Source organism: Mirounga angustirostris, unplaced genomic scaffold (genome assembly GCF_029215605.1).
Source record: "Mirounga angustirostris isolate CCGP_5_RB_7025 unplaced genomic scaffold, mMirAng1.0.hap1 SCAF_11, whole genome shotgun sequence".
In the NCBI taxonomy this organism is placed as follows: domain Eukaryota; kingdom Metazoa; phylum Chordata; class Mammalia; order Carnivora; family Phocidae; genus Mirounga; species Mirounga angustirostris.
In genome coordinates this window covers 40903185-40927787 of record NW_026991719.1, presented here as the reverse complement: position 1 = coordinate 40927787, position 24603 = coordinate 40903185, and the positions used below count along the sequence as shown (strand labels likewise).

The 24603-nt window shown below is 53.7% G+C and overlaps 1 protein-coding gene across 4 annotated transcripts; it reads right to left on the bottom strand.

Moving 5' to 3' along the window:
- Positions 1–1237: 1237 nt before the first annotated feature.
- UBA1 (ubiquitin like modifier activating enzyme 1) lies at positions 1238–23842 on the bottom strand. 4 transcript variants are annotated; one of them, XM_045876846.3, is made up of 27 exons: positions 20475–20675; positions 16081–16203; positions 15814–15930; positions 15621–15679; positions 15353–15521; positions 15130–15264; positions 13988–14094; positions 13641–13731; positions 13396–13528; positions 12784–12881; positions 12562–12708; positions 12231–12407; positions 12004–12108; positions 11836–11916; positions 11294–11449; positions 9466–9631; positions 9128–9324; positions 7019–7083; positions 6582–6777; positions 5811–5885; positions 5502–5691; positions 3856–3944; positions 3475–3567; positions 3152–3343; positions 1886–1987; positions 1679–1779; positions 1238–1561 (listed from the first exon to the last, which is right to left on the bottom strand). In XM_045876846.3, exons 3-27 carry the CDS (start codon positions 15928–15930, stop codon positions 1426–1428), a joined length of 3177 nt encoding a protein of 1058 aa, XP_045732802.1. In that variant the 5' UTR covers positions 16081–16203; positions 20475–20675; the 3' UTR covers positions 1238–1425. The 4 variants fall into 4 exon arrangements, with proteins under 4 accessions (XP_045732802.1, XP_045732808.1, XP_064430060.1 ...); XM_045876852.2 differs by lacking the exons at positions 16081–16203; positions 20475–20675 and adding an exon at positions 23812–23842; XM_064573990.1 differs by lacking the exons at positions 16081–16203; positions 20475–20675 and adding an exon at positions 23012–23134.
- Positions 23843–24603: the final 761 nt, after the last annotated feature.

The window sequence follows — 24603 nt, the reverse complement described above, 5'->3', positions numbered from 1 at the left end:
AAAGTATCTCTGGAGGGAAAACCTCTCCACTTGACCTAAGCAGTTAGCATCACCACTAAATAGGTGCTAGAGGTAAAGCACTTCAGTCCCCAATGTCCTGGAGAGGAATAAAAAGGAAGTATGGAAGGATGAGGTCACCCAAGCAGAGTAGGCCAAGGAAAAAAATAATCACGAGAGAGAAGTGGACAAGGGCATACACTGTGCCTGGGGTCTGGAGCTGGCCCAGGAGGCAGCAGATGTGGGGGCAGGCTGTGATGAGTGTCAGGCCAGGTTCAGGGATAGGTTGTGCTATTCCCAGTACCCAGGTTTGAATGAAGGAATGAGGGGTCTGTTTCCAAGTGGGAGAAAAGTTGGGCTTCTGGCTGGGTGAGGGAGAGATATGAGTGGCATCCCCAGGCATCAGGTGGCCAGTCTGATTGGTGCTTTCAACTGTCTGGAGTGTTCCATCAAGACCAAGGACAAGCATAGGCAGCTCTGCAGTCCTGCGGGGGCCGGGGGGGGGTGTGTGTGTGTGCTGTGCTGAGCCTGCTCTAATCAACCCACAGCTGGCTCTCTTCTCAAAGGTAGGAGGCCTCAGGACAAGCAGACCAGGCCTGAGGGGGAGCAGGGTGGAGTGGGAAAGGGGCTTTTCCTCCACAGATGTTCTCAGCCAAATATTTTCATTAAAAACTGCCAAGTCTCCATAGTTACGGACATTCCTCAGTCCAACAGAGTTGTTTAGGCATCCCCTGCAGCTGGGAAGTTGAACAAGGGCACCACAGGAACCACTGATGGTAAAGACTTGTCCAGGGGCTCAGTGCTTTAAGCCAGATGGGAAGGCATCTGTCCCCCCACCGGCCAGGACATAAGCCATGCTGACCAAGCCCTGGCTGACGGGTCACAGTTAGCTTTCTTCTTCACAGAAGGAACAAGGTTAGAGAAGTTACACGACTTGCTCAAACACGACTCCTACCTCTCAAAATGAACATGGCAGGGAGTTAGGAGTAGGTGGAGCCGGACAAGGTGGAATTTGAATCCAGCTCAAATACAGTCACACAGACCCAGGTACCTGTGTCCTGTGCCTCCATCTCATCTCTTCCCAAGCGGGGAAGGTGGGAGGAAGAAGTGGCAATTCCCACCTTTTCTCTGCTCAGGCAACTGGCACAGCTAGGGTGGGGCTGAACCCTCTGGGCTACCACTTGAACCGACAGCTCCGGAAGTCCCTCCCTTCCCTGGAAGCACCAGGGCGTGCCGCATCTGGGTTAATAATTCTTTATTAGGATTCAGGTTCCAAACAAGGTAGAAAGCAGCGGCAAGAGGGGTGCGGGGCGGGGGGTGAGGAGGGAACACCAGGCGTGGCTAGCTGGGCCACTGCCAGAGGCCCGATGGGAGCCCTGGGCTGGAGGGGGGCGGGGCTGGGGCCAGCCTACTGCGCGTGCACGGGGGTCAGCGGATGGTGTATCGTACATAGGGAACCTCAACATCCTCGCCGCTCTCGTCGTTGCAGCACAGCTCAAGCACCAGCGCCCGCACATGGCGGCCCAGCTTTCGCTTCGACACACGGCTCACGATCTCGGTCATCCTGGGGGGCAGGGGAGCAGAGGCTCAGGGAGGCAGAGGCAGAGATGAAGGGCAGTGAATGGGGGGTGGAACAGCTGCAAGTGGAGGCCCTCCGCCACCCTCCGCCCCCCCAACTCACGGCTGATCCAACCGTTCCTTGAGCTTGGCGGCTGGCATGAAGAAGGAGTAGAGCATGGACACACCCTGGGACAGCATGGTGATCTCCAACTTATGCTCTGTCTGGAGAAGGGGGGAGGGGGACAGCAGCGTCATGGGGGTGGACGGCCCAGCGAGCCTCGCCCGCACACTGCCCGCAGGTGGGATGAGAGGGAGGGAGGGGTCTCACCTTAAAGTAGTCCAGGAACTGTTTGAGTGTCATCTCCTCACCGTTAGGCTGCAGCCCCTGGACCTCAAAGCGATCCCACAACGTCCACTCCTGGTTATAGTACTGAGGGACAAGGAACGGGGCTGATGGGCTGGGGGCCACCAAAGGGTCCGGCCCCGTCAGTCCTGGCCTCGCCCGCCCACCACGTTAGCTCAGGCTAACATGCTAAGTCAGCTTGCAAGCCTCTTTTGTCAAAAACATGTGGCTTCCGTCGCACCTTGAGCACTGACACCCTTCAGTGACCGATGACCGACATGGCCTAGTCACTGGGATCCTGTTCTGTTCTCATCTCCTACCCACCCTCATCCTCTCTCTCACTCTGCTCTAGTGACTTACTCTTCCTCAAACATGCCAGGCATGCTCCTACCTCAGAACCCTTGGAGAGACTCATCCCTCTGCCTGGAATGCTCTCCCCTACCAGGAGCCTGCGTGGTCTGCTTCCTCCCCTCCTCCAAGTCTGGGCTCACAGGTCATCTTTTCAGCAGGGCCTTTCCTGAGCATCCCACACTTAAAGGCCCCAACCCAAGCCCTTGCCATCTGGTACTCAAGTCCTCCTTACCCTGCGCTCTTTTTTGGAGATTCTAAAATAATTTATCATGTTATTTATAGAATCTATTGCACAGGGGCGCCCGGGTGGCTCAGTTGCTTAAAGGACTGCCTTTGGCTCAGGTCATGATCCTGGAGTCCCAGGATCGAGTCCCACATCGGGCTCCCTGCTCAGCGGGGAGTCTGCTTCTCCCTCTGACCCTCCCCTGTCTCATGTGCTCTCTCATTCTCTCTCTCAAATAAATAAATAAAATCTTAAAAATAACTAAAAAAAAAAAAAGAATCTATTGTACAAATACAATCCTAGCACCTACAAGAGTATCTGGCACACAGGTGCTCAGTAAATATTTGAAGCGAATTAATGAATGAAGCAAGTAAAAGTATTTACCATAATAAGCACCCAATAAATGTTGGTTGCTATTATTATGTTATTAATAATCTCTTAGGATACAATTAAAAAATCCCATCTTTTCTGAGGGCTTCCACAGGCAGGTTCAGACCAGTGCTTAGCACAGAACAGGGTTAGAGAATAAATGAATAATGTGTGCACAAAGGGAGTAAGTACGTGCATGCTGACAGAAACCCTCACCTGGTGACAGGCTATGAAAGCAAACTAAAGCAAGCTGCTCTACAGAGAAACATCCCACTCACAAACCCAGCGGCCCTGATGCAGGCCCTTACCTGGTGACGGGGTGCGGCAAGGGGTTCAGAGAAGGCAAAGAAGGGCAGGGCCAAGTTGAGGAAACCATTCTTGTAGGAGTCAAGCTGTCGGTGCCCATGCACCACTTTATACAACTCCAGACACACAAGGCCAACCACAGCTGCTGTGGTTGTGGCAATGGCGGGGATGATCTTCCCTGCAATCAGCTTGCTCTGTGAGGCAGGAAGGATCAAGACACGTGGTAGTTAAGGTAGAAGAGGCTCAGAGCCTACATAGAATGAATGGAACGTGGAAAACTCAAGCCTGGGGGGTGGGGGTGGAATCAGGTCCAGACTCCCCTCACCTTGTGCCGGTCTGCAGGGGGAATGTCATAGTTCTCTGCCCGGAGGTTGGATGCAGCCACAATGAAATCCATATGGAAATTGCTGTCATCGTCCTTTTATGAGTGGGGGAGGGAGAAGGGGAAGGGCGGGGAGATGATGAGAGGATCAGAGTCGGAGGAGGAAAAGGATTCCTGGCCCCTGGGGACACAAGTATCCTCCACTGCAATTACCTGCAGGGTTCTCTCAGATCACAAAGGCATGGCTGGGAACATCTATACGTTCAGGGCCATGTGGCAGGCCCATGATCCAATCCCCGTTAAAGGCCTGCGGCTGCCTCCAGATCCCCATTGACCCGTTCTGTCTAGCCATCCCCTTGCCTGCCCAGGGACCCGACCCAGCACCTTCTCAAAGTCGATGGGATACATCTTGAATCCAGGGAGCTTTTCTGGACTGGGCAGTGTGGCCTTGAGCTCCTCGAGACGGCTATCATCTGCAGGGAGAAAGAGACACCACTGACCCTTTAGATCCCAGGCCAATGTCTGAGGTGGAAACGGGGGCGGGGGTGGGGGCAGGGAGGGCAAAAGATGTTCAGGTAGAGAAGACTTGAAAAGGAAAGTTATCCTGGGAGACAGGAGGCGCAAGGCGGAGAGGCAGAGCAGGACAAGAGAGCACAAACCTGAAGGAGACAGAAAGGGGGCAGGTATGTGGAGAGAGAGCTCTCCAGAGACCCTAAGGAAGACATCAGGAGGAAGTGAACATGGACAGATCCAGAGATCTGGATGGGAGATCTGCAGATCCTGGGGAGAATGTTACAGAAAGAGGTGGGGTGACATGGAGAATATGGGGGAGGGGGTGCGACAGGGGTATGAAAAAATATACAGAGGGGATACTGGGGGGAACATGCAGACGTGGAGATAGAGAAAAGATATGGGGAGGGAAAAGAAGATATGAAGAGGAGAGAATGGGGGCATGAGACGTGTAAGTGTTATGTATCCAATACACACTTTATATGTATCATTTATATACATTTTACGTATACCTTACGTACATTACATAGATCTCAGTGTTCAGTTACGCAGCTATATGCATGTATGTACATATGTATGTAAGGAGAAAAATGGAGAAAATATAGGGACGAAGTGAAGGCAGATGTGGAAGGAGAGATGGGAAGAAACATACAGCGAGTAACATGAGGGGGCAGAGATTTGGGAAGGGAGATGGGGAGACGACGGGGGAGATAACAGCAGAAGGGAGAAGACCGATGGAGAGGAAGATGGGGAGCATGGAAGATAATGCAGGGAGAGCCACATAGCTGCAGATGCTGTATCTAGTCTACGGACAGGGAGAGGTACGGAGCGGAAGATAGATAAATCCACAGACTGGGCGTCAGAAAACTACAGCACTGAGCCCACGTCAGCCCACCACCTGCTGTATCAATAAAATTTTACTGGAAAACAGCCACACGCGTTCATTTACACATTGCATATGGCTGCTTTTGTGCTTCAACTGCAACGGGTGATTAGCCGCAGACACTCTATGGCCTGCAAAGCCTGGGAGTCACTATTTGGCCCCTCACCTAATATGCCCAGCATGAGCTGGAAGGAAGAGATGGAGAGAGATGGGGAGTTGGAGGGGAGAGACATGGAGAGGAAGATAAGGAGGGAGCTCTGGGGAAAGATTTATGGAGGGCAATATTAGGGTGAAGAAGCATACAGAGGAACACAGGGGCCAGATGTCAAGGCACAGAGACCATTGGTGGAGATCATACCCCCAAAGAAACATAAAAAAAGAAACAGAAGTTCTTTTTTCCAAGGCAAATACACACAGAAGACCAGAGTGTGGGGAGAAGGAGCGAGGGAGACAATGTGCCCCAACCGAACAACCTTCTTCACACTTTAGGAGAAGGGAGACTCAAAGGAAGGTGTGGGGAAGTCTCAAGGCCTGGGGCAGCAGAGCAGAGCCAGGGGCAGAGAACAGGTGGGGAGGCTGGCCTGGGCAGGGGACAAGGGGGGTGGTAACTCCTGGCCGACTGGCCAAACACCCTCACCAACTGAGGCATTGGCGCTCTGCAGCTCCTGGTCAGAGACGTGGATCTTGACGCCAGACTTGGGAGTAAACTCGGGGACCTGCACAGACCGTAGGAGTGTGGCCACAGCAGCTCGGTCCTGAGAGCCTGTCAGCCCATAGGTCTGGGCAAACAGGTTGGCGGCAGCCATCACGTAGTCCAGATGCAGGGGCTGGGGGAAGGCAGGGCCCAGGAGGGTGAGGACATCGGCTCTCGCCTGATGTGTCTCAGCCTCCTTCCCTCCCACCCACCCTCCACCTGACCCAAGGAGACCCCAGGGAAGAGACTTACATTGTTGACATCAAAGGTGAGCGGGTGTGGACAGCGTTTGGGCCCAGACCAGAATGGAGCTCCCGAGCTCGTGAGCTAAAGGAGGAGAGAGATTTTTGAGGCGCAGGACTTGAGAGCTCTCTAACAAGCCTAACTCCTGGCTGGGCACACACAGGGCCCTGGAGTCAGTCATGAAAGACCCAGACTGTAGGGTCCTGTAGATGGAAGTTCCGGTGCCAGGCTGAACCAGGGACCTCACTGAGCGAACAACTACCAATTCCTGGGCACTCGCTTTGTGCAAGATATGCAGCCATTTCACAAACTCTTACGGACTGCCAGGCACTGTACTAACTTACTATTAGTAAGCACCAATAAATCCTCACAAAACTCCCGTGAGGTAGATTACCGTCATGTCTACTTCGCACGTGAGAAGACTAAAGTGCAGAGGAAGTCATGTGACTTGCCCAAGTGCAAATGGAGCTGGGAAGCGAAGCCATATGGATTCTTGCGCTCTGGACTACAAAATTTCTCCCCCATAATCTGTTCGGCCCTGGGAGTCTAGCAGGGCTCAGGGCACGCCACAGGCAAAGGAAACAGAAACACCAGTCTCTTGCTCAAAGGCAAGGCAACGGGAAAAACGGGTCAGACTTAACCCGTCTTCTGAGAGCCCCATGCCCTGGGGTACCTGCCACAGCCAGACTCCTGGCCGGGAAGAGCATGTGGAGAGCCCACAGCAGGTTCCTGTGCCGGGAAGACGCACTGCGCCAAGCGGCCATGGCCGGCGGGCATTACCTGGTCGGGAGGGAAGTTATGCAGCAGCTGCCGGATGTTGTTAGAGTACTGGGTGTGCCAGTGGTGGCAGGCCCAGCTCACGCAGTCGGCCCAGGTCTGTGGCCGCTGCAGCACCAGGCTGCGCTGCACGGCCTCCAGCACCTCCAGGGGTTGGGTGCCTGCCAGCCGCAGGGTCCGCTCCACAAACTTGGGGTCTCTATCAGGAATTGGAGGGGGTCAGAGGGGCAGGATTACACAGTGGCCCTAGGAGTGGGCTCCAGGGCCACCCCACTTTCTCCATGGAAAGCTAGTCCTGACCCCCGGCGATATGAGGCCTGAGCCTTCACTTGACTCATCTGCAAAGTGTGCCTGGTGCTGGGTGTCACTGGTGAGGAAAGCAGGCAGGATGCCTTGGCGGGCAGGCAGGGGATGGGCTGAAGGGGCACCTGGATACTTACGTGAGGTACTGGTTCACGTTTTCCGCCGGCTGCTTGAAGAGGCCCTCAAACTCATCCCGAGCCCACTGCAAGACAGAGCAGATGGACGACATGGAGGGACGATTGACAACTGGGGATTTGTCATTAGAGAGACCATCAGGGAATGCATCCAATTAGAACACCATTGCTTTGAGAAAAGGGAAGCCCTCTGCCACTGTTCCCCAACCTTCCCCACTCCCCCAACCTCCAGCGCCTCAATTTAAAATCCAACGAACTAAGGGCGCCCGGTGGCTCAGTCGTTAAGCGTCTGCCTTCATTCAGCTCATGATCCCAGGGTCCTGGGATCGAGCCCCACGTCGGGCTCCCTGCTCGGCGGGAGGCCTGCTTCTCCCTCTCCCACTCCCCTGCTGGTGTTCCCTTTCTCGCTGTCTCTCTCTCTCTGTCAAATAAATAAATGAAATCTTTAAAAAACAAAAAACAAAAAACCCCAATGAACTTGATCTGGGCGGTGGTTACACTAGTGTGTGAAAAAAAAAAAAAAAGATTCTTAAGGATCTGTGTCCCTTACTAGAGATGTTATATCGCGATTAAAAAAAATTTAGTTATATTTTACCATAATTTAAAAAAAGAAAAAAAAATTCAGACTCAAACCAAAAACGATTGCCATACAGGCCCTGGTGCTGAGCAGCAAACAAGACAGACGCTCTGCACTCTGAAAATTCCCAAGGACAGTAAATGCATTCACTGGTGAGGGAGTTTGGAGGAGAGCGCATCTATCCCCAGCTCTCCTACCTAGTATCCAGTTTGGGGACTTCAGAAACAAACGGCAACACTTACCTTCACACCCTCCTTTCTAAAACAGATACCGTAACAATAAGGACTCTGCGGTGGGGTTGCAAAGAAAAAACGAGCAACTGTGTATCTACTGAAACGTTCCTAAACCGGCCCCAGATACACAGTAAATGCCAAGTGCTTTCTGAACCGTGAGGCCGACACTGCTATCAGCCCCATTTCACAGAGGAGGAGTCAGGCACGGAGCGCTGGAGTCCGAAGTCACACACGGCCCAGTGAGAGCGCAGTGGGGACACAAATATGAACAGGCCCACTCTGGAACTCCAGGCAGAAGGGAGAGTGGCCGAGGAAACCGGTTTTTCCCTATTTGGTTCTCACCCCCACACTCCTAACTAAACATTCTGAGCAGTTTATTCCCGAAGACAACAGGGTCATTCTCATAGCACAAGAGTTCTCCTTGGGCCGCGCTCGGGTTCTGGTTCGTGGCCCTGGGGCCAGCTGCCTAGGTGCGTTCACTCTGTAAGAAGTCAGCCTGATGACAGGCGCACTGGGCCGTATGCTGTATGCACACGCATCACACAAACAGAACTGTCCTGAGAAACTAGCTGTCGAAGCCATTTTGAGCAAGAGCTGTGCACACCTGAAGAAGAACTAAGCACTAAAGACCTAAATAACTGCAGAAGGTAATAAGAAATCACCATTAATTTTGTTCAGCATGAAAGTAGGGTCTTGGTTAGACAGCAGCAGTTCTTACCTGGGAGCGATTCCCCCCACCCCCCCCCCCAGGAAGGGAGCGGGTATTTGGCAACGTCTGGAGACATTCTGCGTTGCTGCAACTGCCATCTAGTGAGCAGAAGCCAGGGATGCTAAGCACTGGACCGTGCAGAGGACGCCAGCCCCCACCGACAAAGAAGTATCTGGCCCCAAATGTCAATAATGCCAAGGTCGAGAGACCCTGTTATGCAGAGCTCACTTCCCTCGCGGAAGCGTATTAGATTAAGGTGTTATGATACCCATGATACGTTTCAGCAGTAAGAAAGAAAAATACAGCAATCTAAGAAGAAAATGTGTCAAAACATTAACAACTATTAAATCTAAGTGAGAAATGATATTTGAGTATTCATCATACCACTCTTTGTATTTCTCTACATGTTGAAAACTTCTCAAAATAAAACAAAATGAATGAATCACTCTAGAAACCCAGGCTGTTGGATGGGAAGCGAGGGAGGAAGGTTTCAAGAGAAAGCACATCCTGAGCTTTAGGCTTGTGACACCTGAGGGGGCCTAGTGGCCAAGAAGGTGCCTGCCCCCACCCCTCTCCCCCCCACAGCTGATCACCTGCAGGGTGTGCTCAATGGCATTGGGGAAGTTCTTCAGAGTGCAGATGGGGATGGACTTCTCAGGCGGATCCTGGCTAGAGCTGTAGGACTCTGTCAGGAAGGGGATCACCACCTGCACATTGCCCTTGGTGCCCAGGGTGCCAGACTCCAGCAGCGGCTTACGGTAGTACACACAGCGGCGGTCCATGTACATGCCTATTGGGGGGGTGGGCAGACCGTGTGTATGTCAGGAATGTCAATGGAGAACATAAAAACAGACACCCCTAATACATACACACACGCGTGTGTGCGCACACCACCTTTGCCCGTGACCTCCTCGCCCGCCTCCAAACTCACGGGCATCCACATTGTCGAGGGCATTGGCCACACCATCCAGGTTTTGGAAGAAATCGTCATCATAGATGCGCTCCGTGTCAGGGCCCACACGGTTCTGGTGGCTTGTCACTCGGATGTGCGGATTCATCTGACGCACAGCTGCAGCGGCCGTGTCCGACTTTAACTTCTAGGGGGACGAGGGTGGGATGGGAACATGGGGCTCAGCTCTTCACGCATTCACCCAACAAACTTCTATAGCGCATCCTCCTAAACATGGATTTACTTAATGCCCGGGAAGAACCAGGTTCTAAGTTCAGAAGGCTCCCCAGTTTAGCAGGAGACAGTGTTCGACAGCGCCACATGGCCAGGGCTGGGACAGAGGTGGCAGGGGCTCAAGGAAAGGAAGCAGTGAACAAATGCAGATCAGAGGCAAGAGGCCAGCCACTCTGTTTCTATGCCTACCCAACATTTACTGTTCTTTCAGATAACAGCACCCAGAGCTGGGATCCATCCTCTCAAACGAAATGATCCTTTCAAAGGCCAGGTCAGGTCATGTCCCTCCTCTGCTCAAAACCCTCCCCTGGCTCCCCCTCTCCACAGAGGGGAAAAGGAGTTGGCCCCCACTTCCCCTAGCTCATCTTCTACCCCTCTCCCCACCATCAGGATCCTGGCCTGGAGCGCTCTGAACCCAGAAAACGGGGGCTCTACTCCTTTCCAACCTCCAGGTCTGCAGAACCGAGCCCTTCCCTAACCACTATAACCAAAACTGCCAACCCATCTTCCGGGGGTGCCCGACTTCCCTTTGCTTGCTTTTGTTGCTTCCTTTGCGCGGCACTTATCAGCATTAACTCCAAACCTCACCCTTACACTGTGTTGCTTGCTTATGGTCTGTCCTCCCCACTCCAGAAGCTTTCTTTCCTCGCTGTATCCCAAGTGCCGAGAAAAGTGCCTAGGCCAGTGGCTACCTGGTTACTGAGTCAATGAATGGCGAGGGGAACAGATCCTGGGAAGGCACACATGGCCCTGACACCCACGGAAGGCTTCACAGCTCGAGCCATGTACGGCCCGGGGTCCATCCGGCAGGGAAGAGTGAACCTAGCACAAATGTCCTCCTAGGGAAGGCCTGCTGGCAAGGCCGGCCCTTGGTTGGCACCTGGGAACCTGGATTTCGGGAGGGTTCGCACCATGCCTTACCTGGTAAGGGTGGCTCCCTGTGCCTAGACTGCTTATGCAAAATACGGATTCTGCTGAATTCCTGCTTTCCTTCTGGGAGGCTGGAATTTGGTTATGTGCCCAGCAGAGGGTGCCTACGTGACGAGCCCATAGTAAAAGCCCTGGGCACCGAGTCTCTAATGAGCTTCCCTGGTTGGCAACATTTCACATGTGTTGTCACAACTCGCTACTGGGGGAGTTAAGTGCATCCTATGTGACTCCGGGGGAGAGGAGTCTTGGAAGCTCATGCCTGGTCTCCCCCAGGCGCCTTTTCCCTTTGCTGATTGTGCTCTGCATCGTTTTGCAGGAAGAAATCATAGCTGTGAATACGGCTATGAGCTGAGCCCTGTGAGTCCTCCTAGTCAATCATCGAACTTTGGGGTGGTTTGGGGGACCCCCAACACACTGTCCCAACCAGCACTGATAAGAGGTCAAGGAAAAAAAAAAGTGAGATGAAAAATGGCAGATTCAACGCAAGGATACTCAAGAAACGTTTCCTGAATGAGGCAGAGAAGCTGAGACAAAGAGCTGAAGGAAAAAGGTGGAAAGGCCTCCCTCCTTTCCAGAAAGAATGGAAACAAAAGACAGGAGGAAAGCCAGAGGACAAAATCCCACCCCCTCTCCCCATCCCACTCACCGTGACGTCCCAGGGCCGGAACAGAAACTGCCGGTTCAGATTTGACTTCTCAATAGTGTCCATGTCTGTGACAACAATTTCTCCGCCCTCTCCACAGCCCAGCCCGATCATGGCGAAGTTCTTGAGCAGCTCACAGCCAATGGCTCCTGCACCCACCTAGGAGGCAGCCGAGAAGAGAGACAGAGGCTGGTTGGGGTAACACAGGTGAGTGTGACGGTACGCACTATTCCTCACTCCCCCCGAAGACAGCAGGGGAGGCGAAGTGAGGCTAGTGCCACATCCTCAAGTCCCAGAACTCTAAGAAATAACCCGGAGCCATCTGAGGGAAGGCAGCAACGGCGGGCGGGCGGGGCGGGGGGGGCGGGGGGGGGCACGACACAGAAGGACGCACCAGGCTTTCCCTTGAGATAAAGAAAGTGGCAAAAGGCACGCAACGGAGGTACCAGAACCAAAAGACCTTCCCTCGGGAGGCAAGAGACTCCAGAAGATGTGGCCAGAGGCCTGGGAGGTGCAGGTAGAGGACATCTAAGGGGATCACTCACTAGGAAGTACTTCTGCTTGCCCAACTTCTCTTGCAGGTCGGAGCCAAACACGGCCACCTGCCCATCATAACGGTTCTGGCGCTGAAGAGTGCAAAGGGAGGAGGGTCAGAGGAGGTCTCGCCAGAAATGCCCCCAATGATGTCTTCCCCGTGGGCCCCACTTGCATACCGGGTGGCACTTGTCCTCCGTGAGGGCCTCTTTGTCCTCCGGGAGACACTCCAGGGCATCAAAGTATAGCCACTGCATTATGGGCATAAACTTCCCAGAGCAGGCCTGGGGATTGGGGAGGAGAGAGGAAGCAGTCAGTGGTTAATCGGGACAAATGGGACAGTAAGAGATGGAGTCAGGGAGGTGCCTGGCCCACCCCGACCCTGCCCTTCTCCACCCACGCTGACCTTCATGACCTCCTGGGCAGCCAGGCCCCCAATGAAAGCGTTTACGGGTGCCAGATCCCCAGCAGCCACATAGGCCAGCTTTCGGATGAGGTCCTCGTCCAGGTTGTCCTGCTGCACTGCTCGCAGGGCTCGCGCATTCACGGCCCGGGCTAAGGTCACCAGCTCTGTCGCATCTTCCTGGTGGGGCAGAAGAAACCAAGAAGGCACCTGTCAGGCCACTGCGGGAAGAGGGATGGGGAGGGGAAGAGGGGAGGGAGAGTGGACGGGTAGAGGCACAGTGGGCCTTCAGTGCCAAGGTCACCTGCCCTGGTTGGCCCACCCACTCACCCACCTCATTGCGGGGCCGAGGGGGCCGGCCATGCTGAGCACAGAACTGGTGTAGGGCCTGGAAGCCAATGTGCAGCTGGGCAGGCCGGGAATACTTGGCAAAGTCCGTCATCACGAAGTCAGGCTCTGCCAGTGAGGCCAGCAAGGATTTCTGTGGGGGGCAGGGCATCAGAGCCTAGAAATGCCCAGAACCACCCCCCCACCCCCCACTACCCACCACACTCACAAAGCTGATCTTCTTAGGTACTTTGACCTGACTGACAATGCCTCCACGGATGTAATCAGAGAAACTGGAGGTGTCACAGATGCTAAAGGTGTAAGGACCTAGGTAGACAGGGAAAGGGTCAGGCTATCTGCCCTCCCTAAAGCCCATAACACCCACAAGATAAGGGGAAAATCCATGGATTTTCAGGGAGCTTGGTCATCGGGAGGCAAGACCCCACCCCGGGTTCTACTTGGATATCAGAAACCATCTCCCCTCTGCCCAAGACCCAGGCTCAGAACCCACGAGATCCTGTGCTCTTGGATCCAAGTCTACACTATTAGACATTCTCTGCTCCCTGTCCACATCAGCTCAGACGTGAGTGGATCCTCTGACCTGCTCTGTTCAAATGCCAGAGACCTTTTCCCCGTCAGTGCAGATACCAGGGACCTATTCTCCTATGAACAGCTCGAACACGAGACAGCACCTCTACCCCAGGCCCACCAGCTCTGGCTGGACCACAGGGGGGTCTGTCTCTGATTCATCTCGGACACCCAGCATGTGTCTGTCTCCCCTCGCTCAGAGCCCAGGGTCATACCTCTTATCATCCCTGATTCCTCCACAGCCCTAGCTCACCCAAGACTTTGATCTCCATGGGCTGACTTCCATTGAGTTCAACCATGCCCTGTACTTCTGAAAAGGAGACAAAGTCGCCATTCTCAAACCCATGTCGGGCCTCATCCAGGCAGGTGACCACACCGGGGTTGTCCTGATTATTAAAGGAGAAATGAACCTCAGAGGCGGGTTCAGGTACCAGGAGCAGACAGAAGGCTTGCTGCTGCCCATCCGCCTGCCAGGACCCCTGAAGCTGATCTCCTCACCTTGGTGACCATAGAAACCATAGCACTGAGTGGCTGCTCCCCGTTGGAATCTGTGAGGATCATTTCCTCTCCAAAGTCACAGAAGAGCTGCCTGTAAAGGGAGGCAACAGGGCTGATGCCCCAGAGTCCCATGCTCACGGGGACCCACGTGTCCCTCGAGATGCAGCGAATACTTGCTGAGCAAATTCAGCCTATCACTGCTGGGAATCACACAGCGCTCATGTCACGTGGGGAGAAGTGGACACATAGCATCCAAAACCCGAGTGGCTGAGGGGCAGGGCGGTGACAGCTCAGGGGTCTTGGCCCGGGCCTGGCAGGGGTCGGGGAACCAGGGTGGGGGCACTCACCCAAACAGGCCCCGCGTGTCTGCCACCACCAGCTTGATGCCACGGTTGTGACAGAACTCACCGACTCGCAGCTGGTCCTCCAGGGGGGTGTTGGTGAGGACCACCACCTGTGGAGAGGTGGAGGCTCAGGGCAAGGGCCCGGCACCGGGGCAAAGGGGAGAGAATAATGGAGGAACGCTGGTGCCTGGGGCTGGGGGGGTGGGTGGGTGGTGGGCGGGGCTCAGAAGAGTCCTAAAGCTTTCAAAGTATCTACCATGGTTCAGTAGATACTTTTACAAAGTATCTACTATTTATCAAATTCAGCCAGGGTGAGACCCAGAGAAAAGGGAAATGCGAATCCCTGCATCAGGGCAGGCAAGGTAGCCGGCAAGGCAATGAGGCAGCCAGGAGGAGAGAGCGTGAACAGGGAACTCATTTACGCACCAACACCCACTGCCGCCCGCCTACAACCCTGCCTTGCCCCGTGAGACACAGAAGTAAACCTCCCTCCGCAGCCCAAGTCTGAGCTCACTCCTACCACACCCGCTCGCTCCCAATTCTCGAGACAGTGCCTGCTGAACCAGGTGCCTTGGGACTTGGCTCTCTGCCGGAATGCCCACCCTTCCCCGCCAGGGCCAGCTCCTCCAACTACCTCAGGCTCGGCGGCGGCGCCCTGGCCCACTGGGACACCCCAGGGCAAAATCTCAGCCCCCACAGCTCCTCTTTCTGGCTCAGAGTTTTTATTTAACAAACAAGCAGACGGCCCTTAGCACGTGCCAGCTGGTATCCCAAGCACTTAGCCCTCACAAAAACTCGATGAAGTGGGTACTACTACGGGTCCCAAATCCACAAACAAGAACAAAATAAACCAGAGGAGATCGAGTGGCTTGCCTGAAGGCATCCTAGTAGAACTGGAGACTCACGCTACGGCAGTCTGGCTCCAGCCTGTGCTCATAACCACCATGCTCCGTGGGTCTGCCCATTCACAGCCCCACCCCCCCGAAAAGGGAGGTCCAGGGTCCAAATCCCACCTGCATTCCCAACACGAAACCTGGCACAGAAGCTAGCCCATTTACCAGAGAACTAATGAACAAAGCAAAGATGGACTGGGAGAAGAGTGGGCAGGAGGCTGGGCGGTGCGCCCCCTCCCCCCAGCAAGGTACCTGAAAGCCACTAAGGAAGTCATCAACCAGAGGCCCGGTGTAGGCAGTGACAGGCACGTAGCTGTTGAGCTCGGCGAGGCGGGGCTGGGAGACCTCAGCCCTGTTCTTACCGATGTCCTCCTCCCGCAGGTAGAACTGCAAAGGGGAGCCAGGGAGGAAGGGAGTGGTGGCAGAGCCCAGGGGACTGGCACCTCTGCCAGGGAGAAGGGCTGCCAAGAAGTACCTGGGAGGAGAGGTCAGCCCACTGGGCAGTGCCCTGGTCATGCAGGGTGACAGCCTTGACCCCACCAAGGATGATGTTCTTGGCAATCTCCACACCCAGGCCCCGCAGGCCTGACACCAGGACGCTAGAGGTCTGGAGCCGCTTCATGGCCTCATGGCCCAACACGTACCTGCCAGGTTGGGGGGTGTTCCGGGTCAAAGTCTGGCCCTCCAGACCCTGTCCTCCCAATGCCCCTCCCGCTGCTTGGCCCAACCTAGGCCCCACTTACAGCTGCCGGGAGTAAAGGCCCTCATCTATGTCTGCTTCACTGCCGTTCTTCGCCATTCCCTAGGAATAGAAGAGAAGAACAGGTTTGGGGAGATACAGAGGAGGGTGTGGACAGATGCACAGTGATACGGAAGGCTCTCCCACCCACCGCTCCCACCACCCTGCCCGCCAGGGTGCAGGAAGAAGACGCTTACGTTGGTTGGCACCGAGGGCACTTCGGACAACACGGAGTGGGCAGGGGAACAGTTAGAACCCGGCTTTGGATCAGGCCCGGACACGCGACGTTTCTTGGACAGCGGCGAGCTGGACATCTGGAAGGGAAAAGGAGGGTCAGAGGTGAGCCTGGGGCATGTGAGTGCTGCAGCTGGTTAGTGGTGACTGTCGGGGGAAGGGAAGACTTAAGGGCTGGTATCTCCATTTTACGGAAGAGGAGGCAGGTACAGAGAGGTGAGGTGACTTGCCCAGGGTCACACAGCTGTCAGAGCTAAGATCTGAACCCAGGTGGTCTGGCTTGCAATCCATGCTGCTGACCACTAGGCCATTCGCCTTTCTCCCCAGCCCAGCATGAGGGAGAGACTCCAGTCCTGCGGGGTGAGAGGAGTGACATGAAGAATGTCCTTGTGGGAAAGTCAGAGGAGGCTGTAGGCTCAGGTCAGACCTTGCCACTCCTTGACAGACCTCATTTAAGCCCTGTGGACTCGGTTCCCTCACCTGTGCAACAGGGCTGACAGGGCCACTTACCTACCCCATGGAGTTGCCGAAGTGATGAAAGAGAGCCCAAACCACAGAGCCTGACAGAGCGGACAGGCAACAACAAGCAGCCATTCTCCTCCCCCTTAGCCCCGGCGACAGGGGCGCAGGAGGGAAACACAGCTTAGACTTCCATCAGGGTGGCATGATAGCAGGAGACACCTTGCCAGAGACCCAGTCCCCGGAGGGGCCCAGGGAAGAGAGTTTTCTAAAGCCCACCGCACCCCTCCCCCCAGCTCTGGGAGGGGAAAGGCCCAGGCCAATGAAAGAGGTCACGGGGAGAGACAACACACACACTTCCCAAGCCCTGTCTGCACGTGGAGCCCCTTAAACAGGTTAACAATAATGGTGGATGAATATTTATCAGGAATCCTCCCTGTGCCAAATGTCATACTAAGTAAGCACTTTATGACCCTTGCCTCACTTTGTCCTCAGGGCGTCTCCATGAGATCTGGACTACTATCTATCAATAACATCCCCCAACTCACACTGGAGGAAAAAAAATTCACTCGGGGACGTGGTGACTTGACCAAGGTTCCCACAAACACAGTGGCCAAGCGGGGCCCGGACCAGGATCTGCCGACCCTGAAGCCTAGGCTGCCGCCCGGTGTTATCACATTCCCTCCCCTCCATGGTCCTGACCCTGCAAGGCGGGGTTGAGCACCCTTGCCAGACAAATGAGAAAACCTGAGCTCACTAGGTCAAGTTAACCTGCCAAGCATCACATACTGGGTCCCAGAGACAGAACAATAGATAGAGCCTGCTGTGGGAGTGAAATCTGTGTGTGACTGGATCCACATGCCAGAGACAACAGGACCCTCGACCATTTCCCCTCACCACCAATGCTCTCCTAAGCCACTGTCCTCCTACACTGGGCCTTTTCTGACCCCCCCCATCACACTGAGTACCCCCAGTGTACCTAAGGTTCCATCTTGGCACCTGTCACACTCTGACACTAGGCAAGAAGACAGGAGCTCCCTCCCCATCATCTACCAAGAGCTCACTGCCCGTCAATCACAGGGTAAAGGGCTTTGTCTAATCCCAACAATGCCCATGAACGAGATAACCTCATGCCCACATCACAAGTAAGAAAACAAAAGGCTCGGAGAACTCAGTCACTTGCCCACAGTCACGCAGCTGGTGTGGGCCTGTTTGCCAAATGCCTCCTGGGAGAACAGAGTCAGGATCAAGCTCGGGACCCAGCCCATGGGGCTAAGGGATGAGGTGTGAGGGAGGAGAACCCAGAAGGCAGGAGGCTGGCTAGGGCCCTGGAGCCAACCAACCTAATTACTGGGAATGCAGAGCACTAACCTGGACAAGAAAAAGTTGGTGAATTAGTATGGAGACAAAAGCAAATCATAATTTTTCCATTTACTGAGTCTCTGACCTGGGGAAGGGCTCTCATTTACTGAGCCCCATTTTCTCCAAAGGCAGGGACAAACAGAACTATCCTCAAGGACCTGCTGAGAAAGTTAAAAAAAAAGTCAACTTCTGTGGTCAGAACTCAGCGACTTGAAGACATCAGTAAGCTCCTCCCTGGACACCTGCAGTGGCCTCCATTACTTAGTTATCTCTTTGCCTTGTCACTGCTTTGCTCGTCTGGGACACAGCATCTCGTTTGCTTCCTAAATCAGAGATGACCCAGGGCCAGAGAGATCTTTAATATCTGCACTTTTTATCTCCGCATTCCTGTTGCTGCCAGCAAGGGTCTTGACAAGCAGGTTCTGGGTAACTGTTCCAGAAAAGATTTCAACTGCAGAGATTTGCAACAGTCCAGTCTCAAGGCAAGCAGGAGGATTCTGGGGCAGAAACCCCCGAGAGGAGCTAAAAATTCCCCCTACCCCCAGTACAAAATTGATACCCTTTCTCCCTCAACATATGCTCAGGCCCCAATTAGAACACATATACTATCTGTTGTTCAGCAAAGCTGAACTGGGGCTTAGAGAGTTTCAGAATTTGCCTGAGGTCTCCAAACTGGTGATTCTGAAGCCTGAGCATTCTCTACCACCCAAACCAGAGAAGAAGGTTTGAGGTAGGAGTCCTGGAGCAGGTTTGAGAGGGGGCAGGCACAGGGTCAGGTTATCAGGATGGAGAAGCTAGGGCACAGGATGCTGGGGCCTGTCAAGCCTCCTGGGAGGGATTAACTGAGAAGTCCCTGGGAACATAAAAGAGAGGAGTCAGGAGGTAGTTGTTTGAGCCCATGGAGGCTCAGGAGGAGATGGAAAAGGGGGTTAGAAGTCATGGAAGGCGGGCAGGGGAGGGCCAGGCCAGATTGATCCTTTGTAAAGGAACTTTTAGGGAAAGACCAGGAAATTGCACTAGAGGGACCCTGAGGCTGCAAGGAGGTAGGAGGGCAGTAGCTGGGCCCCATGGAAGCTACACAGGGAATGGGTGGGGGAGTCTGGGGACCAAGGAGGCTGCAGGAAGATGCTGGGGTCTGGGGGGAGGTGTGTTCTCCATCAGGAGGATGTTGGGGCCCTAGGGGTCTCTGCAGATGGATGCTGTTGGCACAGAAAAACCTTTGACCAAAAATAACAGGGACTTGTAGGGACAGAGGTGTCTCTGACATTGACGTCAATAGTCCCAGGAGACTATCTATGAAGGTGAATGCTAGGTCCTAGGGTGGGGTTGGGGAGGGATTTCTAATGGAGTACAAGGGCCTTGTGTTGATCTCTGATTGGTACATGCTAGGTACGGCAGCTGCTCTAACAGAGTGGAAAGAGGAGGCTGAGCCCAGACAGTTCTGGCCCTAAAAAGTTCAGTAAGCAGATACTGGCTAGGTCTCCAAGTAGGATTGGGTTTCTCTGACCAATTATGTGGAATCCCATGGAGGCTCTGAGAGTAGATGCTGAGGAGGAGGTTTTCTACTCTGACTGAAGACAACTAGGCCTGTTGGGGGAAGTGACATCTGACAATGATGTTGGGGTCCTACGAACCTGAAGGCCTCTAACTGATGCTGGGGACCTTGAAAGACTGAGGACAGATTCTGAGGCCTGATGTGAGGTTAAGGGATCTGTGAGAGAAGCTGCAACCCTGGTTGGCTTTTGAAGGCAGAGGTTGAGTGAAGGGTGGGGTTTGAGGTGAGTCTGACGGAGGGGGCTGGAAGGCAACAGGGTCTGCAAGGGCAGGTGCTGGCCGGGGGATCCGTGATGGAGAATTATGTATCCAAACAGTTCCGCCCTGGTATTTGGTCTTTCGGGAGGCTCTGAGGGAACATCCTGGGAGTTAGGAGTGTATGATCAGGGAGCTGCTGAGGCCCACAAGAGGCAGTCTCCAAAGAGAATACTGAGACCATGAAAAAGAGCATTCCCTTAAAGTAGAGAAAGTCTCTAAAAGCAGATGCTAGAAAGGAAAGGAATCTCTAAAGGTAAATGTTGAGGAGACCCTCTGATTAGAAATGCTGGGCCCAGAGGGCTTTCTGATGGAAGATGCTAGGGCCAGGTTGGGGTTGGAGATGTGGAGAACCGGTCTCTGACATGGAGGCCAGGCCCAAATAGTCTTTCACAGGGTCTAGTTTCCTTGGAGGCTCTACGGGCAGATAATGCCTGTGTGAGTTGGGGGAGGCGGCAGAGCGATCTGAAGGAAGCTGCTAAAGAAGACTTACAGAAATGAAGGCCTTCCCCGGGATCTAGCCCCTCTTGGAAGCTGTGAGAGCAAATACTGAAAGACTAGGAGGGTCTGAAAGTAGACTCTGGGGGTAGAGCTTTAATGGCATACATTGGTGGGGGGCTTCGATCGACCAGGAATGTCAATTCCATAAGTCTCTGTTGGCGACTGAGGGGCGTTCTGACTTGCGATACAAGGTTCAGGACAGGGTCCCGGTCCCTGACTAGGGATACTGGGCCTGAGTCTCTAAAACCAGATCCTGGGAAGGGGGGGGGGATCTGACCCCAAGGTCAGACTTCGGAGCCCGAGGGCTGGTCCAGGATGGGAAATGTCGACCCCGCCCCAAGATCTGTCCCCCTCCCTCCTCCCCACGGATCCCAAGCATCCGAGTCACCACCGCCCATCACGACATCAGCCTGGCCCAGCGCCGACCCAGGTTCATCCAATGCTTCCCGAAACCCCTGCCCCGGCCAAGGCGCTGAGAAAGGCCGTTTGTTACCAATGCCGGTTCCCCGGGTCGCGCCGCCGCCAACTCCTCTAGGAGCCGAAGCCAAGCCCGGCCGCCACCCTCCTCCTTCTCCTCCTCCTCCTCCCTGCCGCCTGGGCCGCCTAGAATCGCCGCCGCCTGGGCCGCCTTCTCCTCCCCCGGCCGTAGCGGTAGTGCTCGTTCCAGCCACCTCCTTCACCTCCGCCGCCGACACAAGATGGCGGCTGCAGAGCCCGAGGCCGGAACAAAACCTTGAGCCCCACCCCCCAGGAACCCGGATGCAGGCAGGCCGCGCCCATTCATGAATCATGTATAATGGTCCCTGCCTGCTGTAACTCATTCGAAGAGGAAGAGCGCCACCTTGTGCCGAAGGTGGCAGCAACTAGGAAAACAAGTTAAAAAAACACAAAAAACCCAAAAAACCATAGAAGCCACGACCCATGGAACGTGAATAATGAATACATTGTTGCAGCCAGGCTGCCAAGGAAACTAAGAAAGGACCTCAAGGCCACATTTCCTGATCATGAATTATGCATGAGGCCGGGTGATTGGTGGACTAACTCCCTGCAACCAAAAAGCCAATGTTAAAACATGGCAGCCACGCCCCGTTGCTCATGAATAATTAATAATCTTATAGCAGCCCGGAAGCCAAGGAGACCAAGGCCACATCTTATCATGAATAATGCACGAGGCCCGGTGGGCTGGAACAAAAGGTACAGGTCCGCCTATTGCTGCATCTAATACCCTGTAAGCAGGGAAAAAGGGCTACCACAGGGAAAACACACTCCCCCGGCTCATAAATAATGCATGATGATGCTGCAGCAGCTCAACCTGGAAACTCAGAGAGGTCAAGAAAGGTCCCACCTAGTTACTTATGAATTATGTATGAGGCTGGATGGACAGAAACACTCAAGACAGCCCTGCCCAGCTAGTAGGGATTATAGTACTCCAGCCGAGGCAACACAGCCACGCCTTCCTGTTCATGAATAATGAAAGCCGATGCTGCAGAGAGCCACAGGGGAAACCCAGGGGGAAGTGTAGCTGCCTTCTCCCCACCCCTGACTAACATCAGGGCTGCCTTGGTCCAACCGAATCCAGACCAATATGCCTTTGGCAGGTGCTTCAGTTTCCACAACCGTAAAATGGGGATAGTAATAGAACCCATTTACCTCATAAAGGCAAAATGTGCTATTATGAAAATCAGAGAATACGGATCAAGGTGTGAGCTAGAAGTGCTGACACAGGGCGATGTTAAATTTAAGTATTATACATTAACATAAAAGAACTATGTAAATATATATTTATATTAATATAAAATTAGTTATGGGTGAGGGTATACTCAGCCACTACAGAAACCCCCAACTTGGGGCATTATTTAAAAAACAATGTCTTGACCAGGCAATGAAATCTTATTCAGGACTAAAAAGAAAAACAAACAAACAAACAAAATGCGTTGAGACAACCAACCGCCTAGAAGGACAATGGAAAACAGAATGCTAAGGCCACCGATGTCCACTGAATAGGCAGGATAGAGGACCAGGTCACCAGAGATACAACTGTATACCAAAGCCTCAGGCGCACAATAAGCACCCAATACATTTCTCTCAAATAACAACAGATCATGTTAACAGATCGCATATTATGGTGATGTGTCCTTTCCATGCATTGTGCCACTGATCTCAGGAATGCAGAGCAGGAAATCGGTTCCTTCCTGGCCTTCAGGTCTTAGCTCAAAGGTGACCTCCTTAGAGAGTTCTTGAACCCTCACAAAAATCATTTCCACCCACCGATGACTAGCTGTGTGAACTGGGGCCAGACACTTCACTTCTCTGGGCCACTGTTTCCCCACCCATAAAATGAGAACAATACTAACCTACCTTGTGATGGGGTTTAAATGAGTAAATGGGCAGAAAGGGCTTAGAACAGTACCCCGCACAAGTGCTATATGACTAAAACTAGTAGTAATACAGGCCATTGAAGTGGTGGTGGCGGGCGGGGGGCGGGGGGAGGAGGGGAGACATTATGGCGTTTGATTAAGACTACAGACTCCGGAACTAGATTGACTGGGTTTGAATCCTGGCTCAGCCACTCACTGACCGTGAGTAACTAACTTTAGGCAAATTACTTAGCCTCCCGGTGTCCCAGTTTCCTCATCTATAAAATGGGATAATAACAACCTACCTCCTAGGATTGTTGTGGGGATTAAATGGGCTAATAAAGTGTGAAATGAGTGTAAACTCATCTGATTATCATTATGCCCATACCCATTTTCAGGCTCACGGAAAGATTTGCCAAAGATCACACAGCTGGCAAGGATCGATGGGATTTGAATCTAGAGCCTGTGTTGATAATCTGGAGTTACTGGCCCATAAGGAATGAACAATGTAGGAGGCCTCCTCCCTTCGCTAGATTTAAGGCTTAAATCCTGGAACCTGTAAGGGAAAGCTAACAACGGGTCATGCAGATGAAACCGTAAAAGCTACGCCCCTCATGAATTATGCACAATTACGCCCCTAGAAAAGCCACAGAAAACTCGGGGCGCTACTCACCTTTCCGATTAATCAATGAGTTCTAGTTTGCCCGGCGGACTGCAGGACTCCCCTTCAGCATACCCCTCCAGCACGCTGATCCGCCCCCTCGTGAATAATTCACAAGCCGATACTTCCAGCGGACCAGGTGCGAAAGAGGCAAAAATGGGCGGCCCCACCTCCTCATGAATAATGAAAAAGCCGCGGCCAACGAAGGCCCGGTAGCACGCTGTCCCCTCGGGAAGAGCCTAGCACACTGGGTTCCAGCGTCCCTTCCACAGCCTGGCCTGGGGGTCCCTCGCCCTAAAAACGTGTGGGCTCCGACCTGTCCAGTCGCCTCGCCCCGAGTACCCAAGCGCGGGGGGACCTCATCATAGAACCAGAGGTCACAAAGGCCATAGATACATCCACAATGCCACGTCGGTCCCGAACGTTCCCACTGTCACAGGACCTTTCGTGAAACAAGCTGTCCCAAAATGCCGCCTTGACTTCAGGAACCTCAAACTTCGCCTCTCCCTTTGGGGAGTACCCCCAAATCCTGCCTCATGGACAGAGAACTCATACACGGACCTTAAGGGTCTCCTCAAACATCCCCCTAAACCCTGCCTCCGAGGGGTATATAAATCCTGCCTCCCAGTGATACTCCCTAAAACAGACTCAAAATCCCATCCCGGTGTCCCCAAATGCCACTTCCTAAGGGACTCCTCAAAAACAGCCACCCCGGGCCCAGAGCTCCAAATGCGCCCATTAGGGGATCCCCCAAGTTGAGCCCCCTCCCCCAAATGCTGCCTAGGGTTTGGGGGCACCGTGCTCCAGCTCACCCCCTGCGCCGGGCGGAAGCCTCGCCTTCCTGCTGGAGATGAGCCGAAGCCACGGGGCAACGGAAGAGCAAACCAGCTCCGTCGTACAAGACCAGAGTTTGCGCGGAGCTCGGAAGCGCGGGGCCTTGAAGGGCCCCCGGTTTGGGACGTACCACAGATGCTTAGCTAGAGGGGTGCCCGCCCCTGCTCCCGCGCCGTCGGCGGCCGTGTCAGACCCAGACAACCCTACGGGTTGTGGTACTTCCCGAGCGCGCGAGGCATGCTGGGGGTGGTAGTCCTGTCTGGCCAGTGCCCGGTGCACGTGGTGGGCTACAGCGCCCAGAGTATGGGAAAATGTAAACCTGGGCTGTGAAATTCCGGGGGCTGTGCTGGAGGTGGGGGAGGGAATGGGAAAAGGGAGTGGAACGTGGGGTACCTCCAGATGTAAAGGCACACCCATCCTACAGATGGGAAGGCTGAGGCTCAGACGGCCAAAGGAGTTCATTCATTTGACATTTATGGAGTTCAAGCTGTGGGCCAGGCGCTAGGGATTCTTTCCTTGCCCTCACGGAGCAGACATTCTAGCGAGAGGGATAGACCATAAATACAGCAAATGAGTAAAAATTATAGTTTCTCATATAAATATTTATTATGATAGATATATGACTGTATAATATAAATTATATGTAATAAAATATACATATAAATACATAGTTGACATAACGTGATAGCTAGTGTCAATATGTAAATAATTTACATCGGGGGCGCCTGGGTGGCTCAGTTGGTTAAGCGACTGCCTTCGGCTCAGGTCAT